The sequence below is a fragment of the Phocoena phocoena genome, chromosome X (assembly GCF_963924675.1).
Source record: "Phocoena phocoena chromosome X, mPhoPho1.1, whole genome shotgun sequence".
Lineage (NCBI taxonomy): Eukaryota > Metazoa > Chordata > Mammalia > Artiodactyla > Phocoenidae > Phocoena > Phocoena phocoena.
The window spans coordinates 12,593,207-12,616,373 of NC_089240.1; the positions used below are offsets into that span (position 1 = coordinate 12,593,207).

At 45.4% G+C, this 23,167-nt stretch overlaps 1 protein-coding gene across 1 annotated transcript in view; it reads right to left on the bottom strand.

Moving 5' to 3' along the window:
• Window positions 1-22,916, bottom strand: part of CLTRN (collectrin, amino acid transport regulator) — a 40,585-nt gene extending 17,669 nt beyond the window's left edge. The window contains exons 1-5 of the mRNA XM_065901244.1: window positions 22,782-22,916; window positions 22,407-22,465; window positions 17,807-17,892; window positions 5,124-5,237; window positions 257-451 (exon numbers count right to left, since the gene is read on the bottom strand). Of these exons, the coding sequence (XP_065757316.1) occupies window positions 257-451; window positions 5,124-5,237; window positions 17,807-17,892; window positions 22,407-22,465; window positions 22,782-22,839 (512 nt within the window). The 5' untranslated portion in view covers window positions 22,840-22,916. The remainder of the gene's footprint in view (window positions 1-256; window positions 452-5,123; window positions 5,238-17,806; window positions 17,893-22,406; window positions 22,466-22,781) is intronic.
• Between the last annotated feature and the right edge of the window lie 251 nt (window positions 22,917-23,167).

Below are 23,167 nucleotides of genomic sequence, written 5' to 3' on the forward strand. Positions count from 1 at the left end.
TCTAGATATAAAACATTCACATGGTGTAGAATAGAAAGAAAGATAGTAATGGAAGGACCCATAGTTAACTAAGGGACACGGACTCCAAAAAGTCTCCAAAAACAAGAGCATAAGTGATATTTTGAAAAACCACCAATTTTTTCAGTTTCAGATATAACACATTTTCTTCATCTAGGGGAAAAATCCTCTTCTTGTTTTTCCAAGTCATGAGTAAACAAGAAAATGTTCTTTAGATCACTCCCTTTAAATATCTTACCTTCTATGTTGCCGGATTCCTGACAAAATCAATAGCATGGTTGCCACTATGATGATGCAAAACATTACACCAAATATAATAATCCAGACGGGCACAGAGGGGTCAGTAGGTGGTGCAAGAGTGGCAGGAATTCTTAAAAATTCCAGAGTCTGGTCATTCAAAAAGAAGGCATTGTTGATCCGGTTCCTATTCATTCTAAAATACAATGATGATTAAAAACAAATGAAACAAGACAGAAGAAACATTAGAAACAGAAGGTATAACCCTATCTCCCCATGATTATAACTATCTCTATAAACAGAGCATCCCCCTAGCAGGAGACTTCAGGTTGAACAGACAGTTTGATAAGGACAAATCATGCTGTGGTTTTCTGTCTATAAGTGGCAGAGCTGGTTGCCAGAAAGATGCTTCTCTATGTACTACTGCCCTCCACTGTTGATAATGTCCTAGAAGTAACTGGAAGTCTTGAGCTTTGAGCTCTGCCCACCATGTTTTATTTCCTGAGAGGCAGCATCTAGATTAAAATGACAGAAATCTATTTAAGGTGCCTTACATAAATACCAACAGCCTGAAAAGATAAGATAATATGCAAAAAGTGGGTGATAAATATGAGAAGAAAAAACAAAACCAGCAGCAGAAAAGAGAACACGAAGCCAGGAGCAGCTGCAAATCCATCAATTTGATCTTTTTTTTCATTCAATTCAACAAACATTTGCTGGAAACTTACTAAGTACCAGATCCTGTGCTAGGTGCTGGAGATACAAAATGAAATAAAAATACCCAAGGAGCTTACAGTCTAGAAGAGTGGCCCATCAGTCCCTCCGCAATCACAGTGCAATCACAGTGCAAGGGGTAAATATGGGCACAGTGGGAGCACAGCAGAGGGGTAAGTACACCATAGTAAAATGTCACAGCTGCTTTCCTAAGAAGGCAACTTTTGAGCTGTGCTTTGAGGGACAAGTAGAAGTTCTTTAGACCAAAGTGTGCAGTGAGCATAGGAATTGGAGACATGGTATGTAGTATGATTTGTTGCGTCAGCTGCAAGTAGTTCCATATGACTAAAGTAAATGGTGCTTTAGGAGTACAAAAGTCTAGAAAAATATGAAGGTAAATGCATTACTTTTCCCAGGGAAAATCTGTATCTTTGGTGGTAGTGGCACTTAGGGAGGGGTTGGTGGCAGTTAGGTAGGGGTTGGTAGCAAAAACTTATTTGACTGAAACTAAATTTCTAACTGGAATTTGCAAATTAGATGAGGAGATTTCTTGGAGATAACTGTGTGGCCTTTACTGAATTCACACTAGGCAAGCTGACTTCAACAACCTCCAGAGTAGCACTGAAACCAGAATATAACGTGAACCCTACGTGTGATGTCAAATTTTCTAGAAGCTGCGTTTAAAAAAAAAAGTAAATAGTAACAGGGAAAATTAATTTTAATAACATATATTTTGGGACTTCCCCGGAAGTCCAGTGGTTACGACTCTGAGCTCCCAATGCAGGGAACCCAGGTTCGATCCCTGGTCAGGGAACTAGATCCCACATACCGCAACTAAGAATTCACATGCCACAACTAAAGATTCCACATGCCACAACTAAAGCTCCCCTGTGCCGCAACTAAGACCCAGCACAGCCAAATAAATAAATATTTAAAAAAATATATATATATATTGCCCACTATATCCAAGAAAATATAATTTCAACATGTAATCAATTTTAAGTTGGTTCACATTTTATTTTGTGCTCAGTCACTGAAATTTGGTGTGTACTTTACACTTAGAGCATATCTAATCTTGGACTAACTACATTTCAAGTGCTTGAGAGCCACATGTGGCTGGTGACTACTGATCCTGAACCTGAGAGTAAAAGCTGGAGAATCTCTGCAGACCAGCACCAGGGTATCAGGAAAGACCTCCTTTAGCAAATGAAAATCTATGGGGAGGCCTGATTATTCATAAATGGGAAGGAGAATCCCAGCCAGGGAATCTGCAGCAGGGGATAATTTCCATGCAATTTTAATCAAACTACGAATGTTTTCTTTTTTCGTAACCTAATTTTGCTAACACAGTAACACAAACCTTCCCACAAAATAACGAACCCCACTACCAAGGTATAACAGAGTAAAGTGAAAAGTTGCTCTGCATTCTCATTCTGTCTACCCGGTCGGTTAGCACTCAGGCTGATAAGAGGTTCTAGTATAGTACAAACTATATCTCCACCTACCACTGAAATCCCCAAGAGGCGTCAATCACCATGGATATCTTCTAGCCAAGATTGGCCTTGAATAAGGCCAGGCCCTCAAAACAGATCAAAAGCAGACATCTTAAAACTGGTCTGTCATCCCCTCGCCTAATTCCATAGGTGTGGATACTCTAGCAGACCGGGAGAAAAAAAAAAATCACTGCATGTGCTGGCAGCATGCCTGCGTTCAAGTCGTCACTCTTTATTTTTCTAGGTGACCTGAGCAAATCAATTAATCTCCCCGAGCCTCAATTTCCTCATTTATAAAGCAGGGATAATAATAACAGCTCACAAATGATTGGTGCTGATACTAAATGCCACAGACGTATCAGAACATGCCTTGTGAACCAGAAAATATTATGCAAGCATTAGGCGGAACTAGCATTATTTTGCCCAACCACATAGGCTCTTCAGCCTTGAAATTCCTACTACCTGCCTTCTAGGTACTATCTCCTTTCTTTTCAGTCTATCCTTCCCTCTTGGTACTGTTTCCTTTATTTTCATACAATTCTGATGAGTCCTATCCATTCCCGGACATAAATTCCCATTCTATTAGCCATCCTCACCCCCTCAATAGCCCTTCTTACTAGGGCCTTTGAAACAGACATTTTGTTGTGAACATATTCCTCTAGATCTTCAACCTTCACCCTAAACACTCACTCCTCCGCCTCACATTAACTGAAGCTTGGTTTAACCACAGGGCCTTCATTTTCCTTGTAGCCCTCCCTCATCACAAGTCTTGAATAAAATCCCTTTTCTCATAAAATACAATATTCCTAATTCTTACTCCCTAAGTAGTGGCTCTTAGCAGTATTCTTACTGGCAAAAGTGCAGAAACAATTTGGCTCAAACCTTCTTGTTAGGGCTTCCCTGGTGGCGCAGTGGTTAAGAAACCGCCTGCCAATGCAGGGGACACGGGTTCGAGCCCTGGTCTGGGATGATCCCACATACTGTGGAGCAACTAAGCCCGTGTGTCACAGCTACTGAGCCTGTGCTCTAGAGCCCTTGAGCCACAACTACTGAAGCCTGTGCGCCTAGAGCCCGTGCTCCACAACAAGAGAAGCCACCGCAATGAGAGGCCCACTCACCGCAACGAAGAGCAGCCCCCGCTCGCCACAACTAGAGAAAGCCTGCACACAGCAACGAAGACCCAATGCAGCCAAAATAAATAAATTTATTTATTTATTTATTAAAAAAACAAAACAAAGAAAACCTTGTTAAATCATTTCCCATGGGTATAGAGCCTCAATGCCTTTGCTTCAGCAAGGGAAACAGATGATTATTCACACAAAAACACTTGGCATTTGATTATACACTCATTATCTTAAACATTGATATTTTACAAAGAGCAGATGAATTCTTTCACTAGACATTTCTCTTTGGTAACGAGAAAAATATGCATTTCAGTAACTTGTAAATAAATCCTTTGTAAGAAGAATGAACTTTGTCTCATTCTTTTTCAGGAAATAGTTTATTCTGTGAACTCATTCTTCCAATATACCTTTGCCCAACACCAATCATGTGTGGGATTTGAAGTTTTGACACACATAAAGTGCACATTAGTTGAAATAAAAACAAACTGCTTCTTCTGCTTCTGTGCAGAAAAGAATACATTTCAGTTCTGAAAGTTTGTTATAATCCCAAGGAGAGAAGGAGGGGAACTGTCAGGAAAAAATGGGTAAAACTTCAAATGGGTGAAAAATATGACTGAGTGTCCTGCAAGTCTACCTTTCTGGACAATTTCCACCTTTTACTGTTTTTGAGTTATTTTGCATATCTGTAAGTTGGAGAAAACTGATACAATGTAAATGATTCTTGTCCACAGAAAATCAAGGTGAATTGTGTCTGGTGGAGCACTGCCAATGGATAGACTGGTGTATCTTTTAATAAATAAACATCACCATTCTTCAATTCCTGCATTTGCATGCTGCCTTGAAGTCTCCTTTAAACTGGTTTTAACATCTTACTAGTTCCCTCATTAACTAATAAGATAATAAAATCTTGGATAGCATTTATTTTTGATTTGTATGAAAGTCATGCTTTTACTTTTTTTCAAAAAATTATCTTTTAAAGGTAAAGACTTTCACTTTGCTGTACAGTAGAAACTAACACAACATTGTAAAGCAACTATACTCCCCTAAAAAAAAACCACCAAAAAACACGTAAGCGTTCGGGCTCGAGAAGGCATATGATGAACCATCACACAATAGTGCCATACAAGGTGTTCTCGCCAAAAGAAGACAGTACTAAACCTTCTTAGCTAATGTTTAAACCAGGGCTTCTGAGCCACAGCACAATGGATATTTGGGGTTGAATAGTTCTTTGTTGTGAAGTGCTATCCTGAGCACAGGAGGATGTTAACTGGCGTCCCTAACTTCTGCCTACTCCGTCCCCAGCACTGTACAACAACAATGTCTCCAGACATTGCCTAATGTCTCCTTGGAGGCAAAACTGCCCCTGGATGAGAACCACTGATCTATACTAATCTCTATTCCAAAGTAACGAAATGAAGCCTTTGGCATCTTAATAAATAAATCACTTGGAACCAGAGAGAGAAGTCTTCAAAATCTAAGAAAACAGCTGAATTAATAACTTGATTTACCAGTGGAAGGCATATTTAGCGGTGATTACCTTATGGCTGACTGTACCTCAACAGCAGGAAGGGTGTGATTCCTTGAAGGATCGGTAACCACAAACCAGAATGACACGCGCTGGGTTACATTGCAAAGTAGGACGTGGGAAATTCTGCAGATGATGAGAAGAAAAAAAGTACATTATGAACGAATAATACCAAATTGCATTAGACATTCCACTCTGGTGTTATTACCATCTTAAGAGGTGAAGAAATGTCCTACTAAGAAGAAAATAATATAGGAAATTTCCTTTATTTCAAAATCATAGACTTGGGGATCATTCCTAAAATAAGGAATCTACCAAAAAAGAAAGAAAAAACAGAATGGCTCAGTAGAGGGCATTACGTATCTCATTCTTCATCACCTGTTAGCTGACAGCATCCCTGTTTCCTCAACTCTTGGCCTCTCTGACACAAAAGCCTTTTGTGTTTCCTCATCAGGATCTTTTTAGTGTCCTCTTCATTCAGGTTTCCACCTCTCAGAACCAGACAAGTCTGTTGATCGAGGACTTGCTTCCTCTGTTGGCCACTGTTTCCACCCCTCTCCTACTCCAGTAACTGGGGTCGGCCCAACAACAGACCTCCAGACTGAAGTGCTGTAACATTTACCAGCAGGCTTTGAACACTGTTTTTGCGGGTACCTGCTTCCAACTATAAATTGGAAATGTGCCTCACTCTAGTCTGTGTACCTGGATCACCAGTAGAAATGACAAGAAAGAAATGGCATTAGTGTTCAGATTAGAGACAATCTATATATGAAAGTATGAAATCTATGAACGCAGAAAATAAGAGGAGAATCCACAACAAACCAACGTTGTCGGAGCTAAAAAATAAGTCCCGAAAGGCTTTCACCAGGTCCTTAAGAATAAAATTACAAAAAGTGACATTAGCAACCATTCTAGAAGAAACACACAGCCTCTGTAGAAATACAAGTAAATTCACTCTTTTTCCTTAAAGGAGCATTCAAGTGCATTTTGTTCATTTTTACAGTAATGAAAGAGAGTGCCCTTCAGTCAATTTTCAGGGCCTGGTACAAATTATTATTATTATTTTTGGTACAAATTATTATATTTTCTCCCTTTAAATGTCAAGGGCAAAAAGTGGAGGGCTCCCCCGCCACCCAGAGCCAAGCGCCTGGGCCAGCAGTGGGAGCTGAAGGATCCCCTGTGCTCAGAACACAGGTGCGCCCCGCGAGGCCCCGGGTCCGCGAGGCCCCAAGTGCGTCCGCGAGGCCCCAAGTGCGTCCGCGAGGCCCCGAGTGAGTCCACAGGGCCCTGGGTGGGTCTGCGAGCCCCCGAGTGAGTCCGCGAGGCCCCGAGTGGGTCCGTGAGGCCCCGAGTGAGTCCGCGAGGCCCCGGCCTGGCACACGCAGGACCTCATGCCCAGAGGTTCCGACGCCCCACGAACCGTAAACTTCAGCGCCGTAAGCTTCGCGTCTACAGACTTCGGGGCCGCCCAGAAGCCAAAGCCCATCGAAGGTCCGACCCCGCTGACCCGTGAGCATGGCCAGCTACCTGAGTATGTACCTGGGCATGGCCAAGGCCATGCAGCCAGCCCACACCCGGAAGCGCCGGTCCCCATGGTTCCCATGGACCGGGCCGCCCACGGAACCTGCCTCCCGATGGGCCGGGACGGGTGCCAAATCCTGTGCTACCGCCGCCGCCGCTGCCGCCGCCGCCAGGATCGCGGGCTCTGGTTCCGCAGCAGGCCGCTCCCTGCCGTCCTGCGCAGCTGGAAGTACTACCCGGTCCGCGGGTCCTTGGTGCCCCAGGCCCGGAGGCGCCTTCCCAGCGGGCCGCCCCTCCGCGCCTTCTCGGGTCTGGGGTTTCCGGCCATGGCAACGGTTTCACGATGAGGTCCCAGTGGAACGCCCGCCTCTCCTGCCACACGCAGAGCCTGGTGGACATCCGTACAGCCCCCGTTTAAAGCCTAAGCAGCTTGTCCACGTGTCCGCCCAGCCAGGAGTCCCCGGAACCCTATGCCAAGGAGACCGCGCTGAAGGCCCTCAGCCGACGCGAGGAAGGACAAAGGCGGCTCGACGGGCCTCTGAGGTCTGAGAGCCCCGAGCCCAGGCTATCGGCCTTCCAGCCCGTGTTGAGGAATGGAGTGGTCCCTGCCTTTGTGTCCAGGCCGGGGCCTCTGAGAAGCATCTGCTCCCGGTGCAAGCGCCTCTGAGAAGAGGACACTGAGCCCCGGCCTGACAGCAGCCCTGCCTGAGCCTTCCCTGCCTGCCGCCCACCCTGCTGTGAGGCCCCCCCACCCCCACCCACCCAGGGCACAGTCACAGAGCCTCGCTGGAGAGATGGGAGCGGATCAGCACTCCCAGGCCTGGGCTTCTTGCAGTCTGACATCCCCCTTGAGTCCTGAGAGCCAAAGCCACCTCCTCCTAACACTCAAACCCACATTTCTTTTACCCAGCTGACCCCTGCCCTACCCCTGCCTGAGTCACTGGCACGGACCGCCAGGCCAGCTCCCTCCACTCCAGCCAGGAGTTGCCAAGCCCCAGAGCCACCTCTCCTACCTGCAGAGCCCGCCCCGAGGAAGCACCGCTGACGTCCAGGCCTGCACTCCCTCCTGCCCACCCACCCTTGCTGCCTTTGCCCCTGAGAAGACCCTTCTCAGGAAGGCGTGCTTCTCCCCTACTGCCCACTTCATACGGTTTAAAGGTGGTTCTTATTTTAAATAATACTAAAATAGCTTCATTATCCTAGAGATTGTCATGGTCTTTCTTTCAAAGATTCAAACATTAGGATTTCATCCACATGATGGTTTCTACACCCTGGCTCTGTTGGGGCCAGACAAGTCTTTGTTTGTGGGGTGCAGACCTCTGCATTGTAGGGTTTTAGCAAAATCCCTGGTCTCTATCCTCTAGGTGCCAGTAGATAATCCATACTGTAAACATACAACGTGTCTCCAGGTCCTGCCAGATGTTTGGGGGGGGAGGGGCGGGGCGCGCGGTGCACAATGACACTGGTGGAGAGCCACTGAGGGACAGTGCCCTCTACTGGCAGAAACAGTCAAGCCCGGTCTCCCAAAATGTGCCTTCTTCAAAGACACAGAGATGAACAAAATGAAGTGGTGTGTGCTTGGCAAAAACATATCCCCCACTTTGCAGAATGCTGTGGGGTGCGAATGACTCATGTTTTGGGCCTTATTAACAATCAGACAATGCGGTTTTTTAAAATGAGCTACTCATTTATCATCTTCAGGTTGGCAAAATTTGAAAAGTTAAAAAATATCAAATGCTGGAAATGATGCAGAGAATTGGAATCCCAGGCCGTGCTGTGGGTGTCGATGGGTCCAGCCCTTCTGAAGCGGCATTTGGAAGTGTTTCCTAGAACACAGTGTGGCCACCAGAAACACTCTTACACACACACACACACACACACACACACACACACACTGGTGAGGATGTTCTTTGCAGCCCCCTTTGTCAGAGCAGAGAATTGGAAGAACCTAAATGTCCACCAACAGGGGAAGGGATAAAGTAAACATGGTATTGCTATCAAGGGACTACTATTCCACAGATTAAAGGAAAGAAAGAGCCCAGGGTTTCTGCACTGTTCGGTCTGGGCCACATAATTCTATGATGTGGATGCCCTGTGCGTTGCAGGATGTTTAGAAGAAAACCTGGCCTCTGTGGACTCGATATCATCAGGACCTCCTCCAGTAAAAACAATCAAACATGTCTCCAGCCACTGCCAAACACTCGCTGAAGGACAAAAATCACCCCCAGTTGGGAACTACGGAACTAGAGTTACACATTTTTTTTAAAAAAGGTATATCTCAAAAATACACTGTCAAATGAAAAAGATGGGAAGTGGCATATTATGGGTAGCACAAGCCATTTATATAAATCAAAAATATATATATATACAAAGTAATATTGCTGGCATAATAGAGGGGGCCGGAAACCAAGTAAATGGTCATTTGGACACTTTGCCTGTATTGTTCTTTCCATCTAAAGCCTCTTCAAATACTGTTCAAACATGAATTTCAAGGTTTCCCCTTTACAGAGTCAGAGAATGAGCTATAAACATAGCAAAGCCCCTTCTCCCTCCCATGGAGCACGCTTTTTAAGGGGGCGGAGACAGAAGGTAGACATTTAAATAAATGTACACACTGACAGGTGGGGAGATGTGCTATGAAGAAACCAAGGCAGGAGGAGGGATGCACACAGCTGCATCGACACACTGTGGCCCAAGCGCTTCCTCTGTCCCCATCACCATGGAACCCACTATCCCTTACTACGAATTCAAGTCCTTCATTCCGTGTTTCCACTGGGTGGCAACTCAGGCTTTAACACAGCACCTCAGCAAATAACAGGAAAATATGTTATCTACTTAGAAATAAAGATGTCCAAAACATTAAAATTGCTGGCTGAAAATATTAAACTCAACATTTTCAATGGAGACAGTTACTGTTACATACAAAACATCCTGGGCTGAAACTCTATAAATCAAGCTTTTATTCTGAAGTTTACTACCTGCCATTTGCTAGACATGAGACAGGGCACTGCACTCTGCGTGAGTTACTAGAAAGGGCTCGAGACCTTCGTGTGTCAGTGAGGGTACGGTTAACTGCTTAGGGTCTTCCTCAGTAGAAGAGTAGTAAGTATCCCTCCTACATGATGGTTTAGCCAGGAAAAGTCAGTCAAAGATTTTAAGCACACAAAACAGTAAGCTTCTGCTCTACAAATATCAACTACAGGAACAGAACTACAGAGATGTGTTTACATTTTGTTCCGATCCAGGCAGTTGAACTGGTAATGAGTAAACCCACTTCCCAAAGTAGCGAGCTTGTGGGGAAAGGGCCAGGGGAAAGCACACCCCTGCTTCTGGAGCCAGCTGCAAGGCAGAGGCTGCATAGGATGATGGAGACACACCCTCGCGGGCTGGGGCTTCCTCCTTGTCTGGATGATCCTTTGGGAAATTAACGGATGTCCTGGGTACCGCAAGAGTAAGACACTGAGGTCCAACAAGAGATAAAATGCAGGCGGCGGGGAGCTCCTTCTACTGTGGCCATTCCCGCCACCTTCACCGTGGGAGTATCCGCCCAGGGGACTCAGGTGCAACACGAGGGAGAAATGGTGGGTGGGACACCGTCTGCTTGTGTCCACTGCAGCCCAGTAGACGGGGCCCTGGTTTAAGAGCCAGGACGTTAAGCATGCTTCATTCACTCACAGACGTTTACCAAGAGCTAACAATGATTAGCCACTATGGTTAGGGAGGGTTAGGAAAAGAGTTCTACTGCAGGGGCATTTAGATTGCACGACCTTGCCCATGAGTGCCGGGTCTAGGAGTTTAGTGCTATTAAGACGCTTGAAGATCAAGGTCACGGTGTGAGCTCACCAGAAGATTAAAACCAAAGTGGGAGCCAAAACTCCCGAGATGCCCGAATCTGCTCACAAGACGCCATGCTCCGTCGGAGAACAGACCCAGGACAGAGGGGAGGGCACAGGGCTTCTGGATTCCACGTGGTTTGTCCACAGTCTTTGTCAGGAGGGGCTCTAATTTCTACCCACAGTAGAGCTTCATAGTCTCCAAGCTTTGAGCACCGTTTTCAATTTTATCAGCTGAGCGTTCCCTGGGAGCCTATCAAACACTCTGTCCATCTGCATCACAAGACTTCTCTGGGCCCTGGGCCACGAGGCCAAGGCCCAAGTCCACCCTGCACTGTGCGGCCCTGTATTCCTGAAGTGTGGCCCGTGTGGGCGCTCAGTGACTGTGATACGAATAGATGGATGAATGAACTAACAGAACGGAGTAATGAGCTCCACTGTTTTTACTCACTGTTTCTACATTACTCCAAGAGAGAGTAACTGAGAAAGTAAACTGGGCCAGCACGGCAATAACAGAAAAGGGAGGAAGGAAAGGAGGGAGAGTACTTCCCTAAAACTTTGTTTCCCCAATCACAAATATTCAGACAACGTAACCCAGACAACTCTCTAGTGTAAGAAGACTCCTGAATATAGTGCACATAGAGGTAGCCAAGAGGAAGTGTACATGTAAGGGAAGTGGGTGCTAAAGGGAGTAACATGAAGAGTGATTTCACAGGTTTCGGCAGATAATTTACTCGGCGACCGAAAGACGCAGATTCCTTCCAGTGATAGATTATGTCCAACCAGCGTGACTTCTTCCACGCCCTTTCTTCTAAATGTGACCACACTGAATGTCCTCTAAGATTTGCACAAAATGAAAAATTAATCAGCCGACAGCACTTACTGAACTAAACGTGTCTTTTAAAGTATGTTTTGATGTAATGAATAAACTGAAATGCCTAAATCTTACAAAGTTCTCATCACAAGGAGAAAGATTACATCACAATGCACGGTGACAGATGTTAACTAGACTTACTGAGGTGATCATTTCACAATACACACAAATATCCAATCATTATGCCGTATACCCGCAGCTAATATAATGTGATCTGTCCATTGCACCTCAATAAAAATAATAAATAAATAAATGACTGAAATGGCATTAGCACAGCTAAACAGCAAACCTACACTTTCAAGATCTGTAAATATAGATGGGTCTGATGGAACTCTTTGTATTCACTGGCATAATAATTTTGTCCGACTGCTTCGCAAAGCTGTAGTATTTACACATATACAGTCACTCCTGTCAGCAAATCACTAAAAGGGTAGAAAGGTCCACTCCCATTCCTCAAGTGTGGAGAGCCCTGGTCTGAAGGTAACTGTCTCAGAACTGGCTCCACTGCCACTCCTCATCAGTGGCGCCAGACAGGGCCAACTAGGGTGGGAAGAATCGGGCTCTTGTTTCTGCTAAATAGGAGCTGGGCTGCTGTTTAACAGGCATGAGATCGTTAATCCCCTTACCGTGGATACAAGAGCATGTTGTTCGTTCTTAGATCACAAGGCTTATCCTTGAATAATTAGGCAGAGGAAGAAATCAATTCCGTGCCCTACATCATTTTCCTCAGAAAGGGAACGCTAGGCCTGAGTTAGACTTCTGCCTCTCCTGCTAAAAATGATAAATTATTCTAAAAAACCAATATTGGAGTAAACTAGGCAATTAGATTTCTCAGTTTTCCCGGAAAATAGACTAAAGTTTAAACTTAATCATATTTTCCTGAGATAATAATACTTTCAACATTTAAAAATTCCTATGAAACTATTTTAGAAAATCTGGCCTAAACCTTATTATAAAAACTTGAAAACATCTGTTTACCATCTTCAATCAAAGTCCCAAGAAACCTTCAAGTAATCTGATCTAATGAAACCAGAACTTTTTACCACTTAAACTTGTCCTTCCCTCTTCCATTCTACTTTTAAGAAAATCCAGGGAAGAGCAAGAAAACCACTTGATATCAAGATTTGTAAGTAATGTTTTCAAAGGAACTGTCTTGTTTCTGTCACATTTTGTCCGTCTTCCATGACTCCCAGGGCCGGCTTCTTGGGTGTGGGCCTGTGCTGTGTGGGACCTGGATTTACCCATCATTTAAATCTCAGAGCCTACCTAGCAGCCTACACAGCAGGCTTCCAACAGAGGTTACTTAAGTCTCTGGCCCCCATCCAGCAGTGTAGGGCACAGGCGGCCTCAGGGGAGCGCCGTGAAGAAGAGACTTCTGCTTCTCACACCACTGACTTGGGCGCTCTGTCAGCTCTTTCTCTCCCTCACTCCCTGACAGCATCTCGAGGAGGCACGATGGAGCTTGCCTGTCACTTCTGGCCCTTAAAGAGCTCAGGCCGGTCTGGTCTGATCAAAACCTAGACGAACTGTCTTCCCGCCCCTAACACAGGGCTTCCCTCGCCCCGGCCGTGCTGGCCTCAGCGGCCTGCTCTGTTCTTTTACTCTCCTGGCTCTACCCCTCCTGCGCTTCGCCCTTACCTCCCCGCAGTCCCGCTCATCGGGGGATGGAAAAGGGAGGTGGGAGAGCGCGGGGATCCGACAGCAGAGAAAAAGGTAAGCTCCTTTTTCCCTAGCCAGGCTCCTTGTGCTGCCCTCTGGCCGCTGGTGGCCCCTGCCGGGGCGGGTCCTAGCGTTCTCCACCCAGAGTGCACCCGGCGGGCCTCAGGAGACCGTCTGGGGACCTGTGCACTGCCCCTTCCCCTGACAAGGACGACGCACTCTGGCCAGGGCCGAAGGCTTCCATCTCGCCCCTCCCTGCCCGCTCTGCCGCCTTCCCTTTGCCCTGCACTTGGATCTCAGGCCCCACAGGCAGCGACTCGTGCAGCTCCCTCCGGAGGCCTCTGCTTGGCCCCGGGCGGGCAGCCGTCCCAGTGCAGGCTGTTGGCAAAGCCGCCCTCTCTCACCCAGCCATGGAGGCTCAAGCCAGCCTTTGCCTTCAGACTTCTCCAGCTAAGAGGCAGGCGCTAGTTTCTGTTCCACCCACGGGACAGTCTCAGTGGCTGGGGACACCATCACCGTGGCTCGCGCTCCAGGTGCTGCTACTCTGGTGGCAGCTGGAAGTGGCCCTGGGAACGTCTGCAAGCTGGGGAGTGATGTGCCCCTCTCTCCTCTAGCAGACGACTCCTCTCTCTACTAGCAGCTCTGCCTGACCTGAGGTGGGCAGGGGAACACGCAAGGGGGCCACTAGTGTGGCCTGGACGCTAGTGGACGCCCATCACATGGACCCAGCTGTCAGCTCCCAGCGGGCTGCGTGGTGCACCCACACCGGGACCCATCCCCGCCCCTGTTCTGCGGGGAAGGCCGTGGACACGCCGCACCCTCTCTGCAGGGCCTCGCCCTCTGCCTCTCGGACCCTCGACCTTCTCTTCCACTGCCCGCTTGGGGTCATGGTGACTGGACCCGTTCAGCTCTCCTGCAAGTCCTTCATGGATGTGGCCAAGACCTCGCTTTAGGAAGAACACCTTCTGGCAGAGTCAATCCAGCTTATACTGGGTCAAGGGTAGGCTGGTGGTACGTTGCCAAATATGCAGAGGAGACACTGAGCCCTGTGTCACTGGACGTGATCGCGCTTGATATGAGATACCATAGTTAGGACTGAGTGAAAGGTGGGACGAAGAGTCTTGAAGAATGTAATGAAGAGTAATGAAGTAATGAAGAATCTTGAAGAATGTAATGAAGAGTTTTCATTACTCTGCTCATTATTTGACTGTCTTTAGTGAGTTACTCTTTACATCTTCCACCCAGTGCATCTCAGTAGCTCTAAGTTTTCTGCAGTATCCATAGAATAAGCAGTGACAGGATAGGAAAAAAACGATTTAAAAAACCGGCCAATGTTCAAGATTTGAATCCCTAAAGCCATCCTAACAGGCATACTTCCCACCCTCTAGAATCCACTCTGCCTCACACTGGCACCAAAAGACCTCTGAAAAGCACATTTAAAATCGGATCCATTTGCCAAGCTAGTGGTGCCTTTCTATTACCCACCACACTCGGGAGAGGCAGCCTGTCTGGGAAGTTGTTTTCAATTCATCTTGCATTGTGTGGTGCCCTTTCCCATAGAGGAAACCTGCTCATGTAAAGAAGCAGCCACCGTTAGGGGGCAGCACTTGTACTGCATCTTAAGCCCATCCTGATTCATGAGGCAGCCCTCATCCCTCAGCCCCCTGAGAGCAGTACTGCTTGCTGGGACTCAAGCTGCCTGAGCATTTACAGGAAAACAATTTGTTGACCCCAATCTAGGTTTGCGCTCTTCAATTTTTCAACTGACATTGGCAACAAAAGCCTCTATAGAGCCTATGCACCCAGTTCCAATTAAAACACCTTTGCAAATAAACCAGATTACATATTCACAGACTCCTACAATGTCCGGGTTCCGAAAAATCAAATTCCCAAAGTGAATTCCTCAAAACTAATCTGAAATGTTACATATTTAAATTAACTTTTCCTAAGCATGGAAATGTGATATAACATAGTCATTTACAAGGTGAAATTTAGGTACTAAGAGGATGTAATACAATGAACACAGCGATGTATAAAATCTGTTGATCAAAAATGACAATAAGATAAAAAGAGACTAGTTGAGGGGCTAGCATTGTGAGATGACCAGCAGCTGTTTTCCTTATATTTTTCTCTTTTCTTTTGTTTTTGAAAATTGAGGTATAGTTTTATGTACAATATTGTATGTTTCAGGTGTACAACACAGTGATTCACAATTTTAAAGGCTATAACTCCATTTATAGCTATTATAAAATACTGGCTATATTCTCTGTGCTGTATAATATATCCTTGTAGCTTATTTATTTTATATATAGTAGTTTGTACCTCTTAACCCCCTACCCCTACCTTGCCCCTCCCCCTTCCCTCTCCCCAGTGGGAACCACTAGCTTGTTCTCTATATCTGAGTGTGTTTCTTTTCGTTATACTCACTACTTTATTTTTTAGATTCCACATATAAGTGATAACATACAGTACTTATCTTATTATTTCACTAAGCATAATAGCCTCCCAAGTCCATCCGCATTGTTGCAAATGGCAAATTTTCATTCATTTTTTCGGTTGAGTAGTATTCCATTGTATGTATATGTATATATGTGGATGTGTGTGTGTGTGTGTATATGTACACCACATCTTCTTTATCCATCTTTCTGTTGATGGACACTTAGGTGGCTTCCATGTCTTGGCTATTGTAAATAACACTGCTGTGTACATTGGGGTGCATGTATCTTTTTGAGTTAGGGTTTTTCTTTTTCTCTGATATATACCCAGGAATGGAATTGTGGGGTCATATGGTAGTTCTATGTTTAGTTTTTTGAGAAACCTCCATACTGTTTTCCACAGTGGCTGTACAATTTACGTCCCCACCAACGGTGTACATGGGTTCCCTCTTCTCCTTATATTTTTCCTTTTTTATTTTTTGGAAGGCAATCTTCTCATTTTAATTTTTTTTTTTTTTTTTTTTTGTGGTACGTGGGCCTCTAACTGTTGTGGCCTCTCCCGTCGCGGAGCACAGGCTCCAGACGCGCAGGCTCAGCAGCCATGGCTCGCGGGCCCAGCCGCTCCGCGGCACGTGGGATCCTCCTGGACCGGGGCACGAACCCGTGTCCCCTGCATCGGCAGGCGGACTCTCAACCACTGCGCCACCAGGGAAGCCCTCGTTTTAATTTTTAAAAGGTTATTATAAATCATTTTGGAAAGAATGCTTCCATTTAAAGGCATAAGATAAAGGCAAATATATCTTTTCTAAAAATCTATAAAACAGGAGTAAAGTTCACATAGGGCATCATTTTGTTTTACCTTACACCTCCTTCTTTTAATTTTTTGAATCATGTGAATATGTTACATATCTTAAAATACATATGTGTGAAAAAATACATATGTGTGTTGTGTATATATGTGTGTGTTTGTGTACACGCAAATCCACATATCATGTTTATTTTGCTCCCCCAAATTTTACTCTTCTGTTTTATCCCTTATATTCACAGCCCATGCATAATACATTGTGGGTCTGAGGAAGACAAAAAATAGAAACCCTCTCTGCCAAGTTCTCAATAAAATTAAGACAAAAGAAGGAAGCAGACAGGAGACCAAAATAAAAGGCTGCGTTGGAGGATGTGACTTTTATCAGCGGGCAAATATCCTTCTTAATTTTAAGAATATCCTGCGGTAAGATAAATTCATCTATAGTGACCCAGGCAGAGCTGAACCGAGGCAGGTATCACCATATTCTGGTGTAACATGCAAGATACTTAACACCTTACGAGCTGGCACCTAACAATCTAAACAGTCTACAGCTACAGACAGCACGGACAGCCGTGTGGGTGTGTAAGCTGCCCAGGCAGGGCCTGATTCTGTACTCAGTGTGGGGGGCAGCGCAGAAAAATGTGTGCTGAGGGCAGGCCGGCTCCTCAAGAGAAGCGAACCCATGCCCAGTTTATCCTTCCAGCCCACCAATCAAATCAGTCATTTCACCTCTCAAGGGAAGAGTGAAGTAAGGGAGTAGAGAGAAACCAGGAGTGTTACCCGAATCACAAATGGAGATGGAAGGAAACACCACAAATAGGGAAGATTCCTTCGGAAGAACAGATCCAAATGTAAAACTAAGGCTTTGAAGAAAATAAACAAGGTGCTATGATAGATACCAACACTGCAATGAACCTATACATATGTAAGTTATTTTCAAAATGAGTGCTATGCACTTATCCCCTTGCCTCCCAAGTTCATATGTTGAAGTCCTAACCCCAAATGTGAATGTATTAATATTTGCAGATAGGGCCTATAAGGAGATAATTACAGTTAAATGAGGTCATATGGTGGAGCCCTGATAGAGAGGATTAGCGCCCTCATCCAAAAAGGCACCAGAATGCTCACTCTCTCCCCTGCCACTTCCCCCTCAACAAAGAAGAGGTCGTGTGAGTATACAAAGATCTGGTGTTGCCTACAAGCTGAAAGAAGAGGCCTCAGAATGAAATCTACCTTGTCAGCATCTTAATCTTCAACTTATAATATATAACCTCAACTTATATAATATATATATACAGAGAGAGAGAGAAATGTAGAAAGCTTATGACATGTAAGTACAAATTTTTATATTTATCTTCATAGTGCCTATGGAATGAAGAGCATTGTTAGAACATGATATAAACTGCAAGCTGAGCTAGATTATAAAGGTTCTTTTTAATGTTGAATTAAAATGTGGGTCCCTTAAAAATTAGATGTATACCTTATTTTCAAGATTGAGTTTTGAATCAATGTCCTGTCTCAAATAATACTTGCAAACAATCAATTTAGACTTTTCATTGCTTACTTACTCAGTTGCTTCTCTGTTGGGAACTCTTCTCATGGAGAAAGCCACCATCGCTTTGAAGAGATATTCTTCATTTGTATCCCAGGTGTACTGAAAGAGAAGTAAAACCGAAGGTAAAGTGAAGAGGCATGGGGTAAAAATTGGTCCACTGGGTTCTAACTGTGGCCACACTGGTGTTGGTGTGTGTCTGTCTGTCTGTCTGCATCTCTCTCTCATCTTCCTCATACAATAAAGACTGGAGACCATGATAAATCATGTCACCATAATGTTCAGGATAGAGTTTCCCAGCTATTCTATCACTGTAAGTGTGGTGTGTTTCCCATTGCATTATCTTCTTCCAAATCTGCAGTATTAGTAGCCAGTCAACAAACAGGTCACTTGGACATCTCATCCTGGAGACAAACAGTTGATTCCCTTCTTCCCTTTCACCTTTCCCTCATAAACTGACTCCCCTTCTCAGCTTCCTTCCCTTTATTAACACCAGTACAATTTTACTTTTTATACTTTTAGCTGAAAACTTGAGTGTATGTGTGTATTATGGGCTGAATTGTACCCCCCTACAAAGAAATTCATATGTTAAAATCCTAACCCTCCAGTACCTCAGAATAGAACCATATATGGAGATAGTGTCTTTACAGAGGTGATCAGGTTACAATTAGATCACGAAGGTGGGCCCTAATCCAATATGACGGGTGTCCTTGGAAGAACAGGAAATTTGTCACAGACACATACAGAGGGAAGACGTGTAGACACAGGGAGAAGACAGCCATCTAGAAGCCAAGGGGAGAGGCCTGGAACACATCCCTCCCTCACAGAACTCAGAAGGAACCGACCCCACTGACACCTTGATCTTGGACTTCCAGCCTCCAGAATGAGAGAAAACAAATTTCTGTTGTTTAAGCCACTCAATCTGTGGTACTGTGTTACAGCAGCCCTAGCAAACTGAAGTGGCTGACTCCACATTTTAGGTGGTAATCAAGTGTAACTGGAGAAAATCACAAAACAGGTTCTGTGGCTTAACTCTAAACTCAAGATGACCTACTCCCAAATTGCCCGGGATCCCCTTAGGATTCTCCATCAGTTTTCTCTCTCTCAAAGTTCACAATGACTATTTCAAAGCTCCTTCAGGCCTCCCCAAATCTCAGTGCTTCCCTCAAACCTCACTCTCACTAGGAGCTCTTGTTTTATAAGTCACTGATACATCTCGAGTCATCCACTCACACTCCCCCGCCCTCCTGACACCAAGTACAAAACTTCCTCCATAGGCACATGTCTTATCCACATCCTCCCCCGAAGGGCCAGATGTGGTGTTTCTCCTCCTGTCAATGGCTGTTCTGTCCACCTCTATTAGGAACGCTTCCATTCGGCCCTTCCCAGGATCTAAACAATACAGTTTTCCCCTCTCTTCTGTGCATTCAGTGCTGACTGGAGGCTGTCCATTGACTCTGAACCACGCTCAACTCTTTCCCATTAAAACAACAGCAAAACTAAACCACTTTATTCAGTCCTCCTTCTTCTACCCATTGCTGTCTCTCTCCTGCCCTTCAGAGCCAAAATTCCCAAAGGAGTTGTCCATCCTTCTGTCTTTACCTGGTCACTGCCCACTTACTCTTTTCTTTTAATATAAATTTATTTATTTTATTTATTTTTGGCTGTGTTGGGTCTTCGTTGTTGTGCGTGGGCTTTTCTCTAGTTGCGGCGAGCAGGGGCTACTCTTCGTTGCGGTGAGCGGGCCTCTCATTGCGGTGGCTTCTCTTGTTGCGGAGCACGGGCTCTAGGCGTGTGGGCTTCAGTAGTTGTAGCACGTGGGCTCAGTAGTTGTGGCTCACGGGCTCTAGAGCGCAGGCTCAGTAGTTGTGGCACACGGGCTTAGCTGCTCCGCAGCATGTGCGATCTTCCCGGACCTAGGGCTCAAACCCGTGTGCCCTGAATTGGCAGGCAGATTCTTAACCACTGCACCACCAGGGAAGCCCCACTGCCCACTTATTCTTAACCTCCTCCACCATCTGCCTTCCAATCACTCTACTCCACAAAGCGGCTCTCTCACGTTACCAATGACCTTCACGTTGCTCAACACAATGAGCAGTTTTCAGTCACGCCTCGCTTGGCCTCTCAACAGCACATTTGATGCTCTTGAACAGTCCCTTCATCCGAAAGCACTCTCTTCCCTTTCGTGATACGGCATCGTCCTGGTTGTCCTCCTGCCCCTCTGCCTCCTTTGCAGGTTCACCCTCCTCTACAAGGGCTTTAAGCTTTCAAGAATCACTAAGCTCAAGGCTAGCCCCTCTCCTCTTGCCACCCTCCGCTTTCTCCCTCAGCACTGTCATTACAACCTCAGTGCAGGTGACGCAGGAACGTGTATCTCAAGCCAGCTCTGTCCTTGCCTGTTTGTCAATAATACCTCAAACTCAGTAAGTCCAAAACTAAAGCCATGGTTTTCTTGTTGGTTCTTGGTTCCCTGACTCATAAATGGGCCATCAGGCATCCAGTTGCATAATTAGAAACAAAAGCTTATCCTTCACCCGTCGTCCTCTCTTCCTTGTCATCCCATCCCCGTGACTCTCAAATCCCTTCACTGCCCCCTCTATCTCCACCAACACACCATACTCCAAATAGCCATCATCTCCCACCTGCACTACTCCACCTGCCTCCCAACTGGCTCCTCCTCTCTACTCCAGGCGTCTGGACTCTGTCTTCCACACTGTAGCCAAAGTGTCTTGTAAACACAAATTCTGTCATGACGCCCCTTCCACGAAACTCCTCGTCACTTTAAAGATAATATCAAGGACTTCCCTGATGGTGCAGTGGTTAGCAGTCTGCCTGGCAATGCAGGGGACACGGGTTTGAGCCCTGGTCCGGGAAGACCCCACATGCCGTGGAGCAACTAAGCCCGTGTGCCACAACTACTGAGCCTGCGTTCTAGAGCCCACGTGCCACAACTACGGAAGCCAGCATGCCTAGAGCCCATGTTCTGCAACAAGAGAAGCCACCACAACGAGAAGCCCGTGCGCAGCAACAGAGAGTAGCCCCCGCTCGCTGCAACTAGAGAAAAGCCCGTGCACAGCAACAAAGATCCAACGCAGCCAAAAATAAATAAATAGATACATTAATTAAATATATATATATACATACATATATATAACATCAAAACTCCTCAACACATCCCACACATTCTTTGGCCTGACCCTTCCTTCCGCCCGCAGCTCATCATGCACCATTGTCCTCCCCACTGCTCCACTTCCAGGCACCTTGCCCTCCTTCCACCCTTCACTCTCCCCAAGTTCTTTCCTATAATAAGCCTTTGCATGTGCTGGTCCCTCCACCCTCTTTCCTTTCATCCCCTGGTTCACTTTTACTCCTGCTTTAGACCTCACAGCAAATGCCAGTTCCTGCGGCCCCTCGTGAGGCCAAAGCCCCTACGTACTTCTCCTCCCTGTAATGCTTGCCAAGATTACACGCTTGCATTTGGTTCATTAACATGCAACCAATTCCACTACTATAAGCTCCCCAAGGGCAAGGATAAGCCTGGTTTTAGCTGCACTGCATCCCCAGCACCCAGCACGGGGCCTGCCCTCAGAGGATCCTGGGATAAGCAACCCTACGCACTGGCAGAGATGGTGGATTCTGCAGTCAGACTGCCTGGGTTCAAACCTGACCCCTGCCCCTTGCTGACTTGATATCTTGAGTAGGCCAAGTAATGTCTCTGCGCCTCTGTTTTCTCATCCACCTCATGAGAATGGGAATACCCATGCCACCTTCCTCAAAGGGTTGTTATGAGGGCTAAATGAGCTGATGTGAGCAAAGTGATTAGATGGGTCCCAGCTAGAAAGTAAACTAAGTTCTCAAGGAATGGTGGCGGTTAGAATGATTATTACTCACGGAGCGAGCGAACAAAACGGTGGATTGCCCTGCCAACTGAGTCCTTCCAAGTATCTTTAGCACTGTTTTATCATCTCTAGCCTGAGGCGTCTTGCTATCACCTTCTATTCGGGAAAATGGTCACAGAGCATGCGGAAAACCGAAACTAGAATGACACAACTCCATCTTATTAATTCAACAGTCTTTACTGCTCCTATAGCTACCGGAGCCCCATGAGTATTTTTTTAACTTTAATTTCATAAGCATATATTTCATGCTATTACTTTGACATGTGAGAAGAACTGAAGAAACCTCACCTGAGAATTGGAACGTTCTGTGCCATGAAAGATCTCATGTGGATGAAAGTTGCCCTCCTTTCAATGATGAGAAAAGTCACTGACAAAGTTCAAATGACCACAACGGTGAGGAGCAGAGCCCAGCCCACACCTGAGAGCCTGACTCAGGCCCCTCTGCTCCACTCTGCTAGGCTGAAACGTGCAGGCTTGCAAAATTGTTTGGGGCAGCACAGAACTTCACATATTTTCCAGCACACACTGCAGATTAAATACTTCAGGAAAATCACTTTACTAACAATTTCTATTTCACTACAGTCTTTTTTGCTTTAAGAAAATATCAGATTTCAGGTCTTTAGAAGCAATCTATACAAGTTTAAGATAAACTATGCAGAGAAAGCAGTGTTACCAGCAAACAAAATTTTAAAGGAACATACAAGTTTCTTCACTTACTGCTTTATCTCCCAGAGCTGTTCTGAGACTAAGTCTCACTTTAAAAGCATTTTCTGCATCTGCCAGAGAGAGAAAAGACAGAGAGCACTATATGATGATAAAATCTGCCAAAATGGAACCTGATAGATGCTAATATTTAATGCAACTCGAATCAACAGAATTGCAAGTAAACTGCCCCAGATACTTCCGGAAGTTTAACTGCAATCACCTTAAATGGCTGAAATTTTAATTTCAAACTCATAAAACATTCACAGGCTCAACTTTCAAGCCATGACACGACGGCAGATTTAGAAAAATAAAGAAGTCTTTCGGTCAGAGACTTGTCAATCATTTAGAAAACTGTTCATCTACTTTGAAGTTTCAAGGCTTACGTACCTGGCTGACAGAGTTCGGCATGAATAGCACTCACTAGAAAAAAGAGCAGCCACAACATTCTTTCAAAGTGGAAAACACAAGGCAAACGGAGGGAAAAAAAATCCACCCTTCGCTTAAAGCTGCCTTAGCCATTCTGTGACCTGGATTAGAATATCAGACAAACAAGCAAGCCACCAACTAAAAGGTTTAATGATTAACCCCCATCATCTGGGTTAATACTTTGAGAGAAGCAGCCCATCTCCTGTCAGTTATTTACGAAAATCTGTTTGGAAAACAGATTAGCTGTCCTTTCCAAATTCTACCTCCAAAGAATGTTTTCTCTGCTGACCCAAAAGTCGGAATCCTCCCCCCACCTCTCTTCTGTTGTTGTCTGGTTAAATGCACGA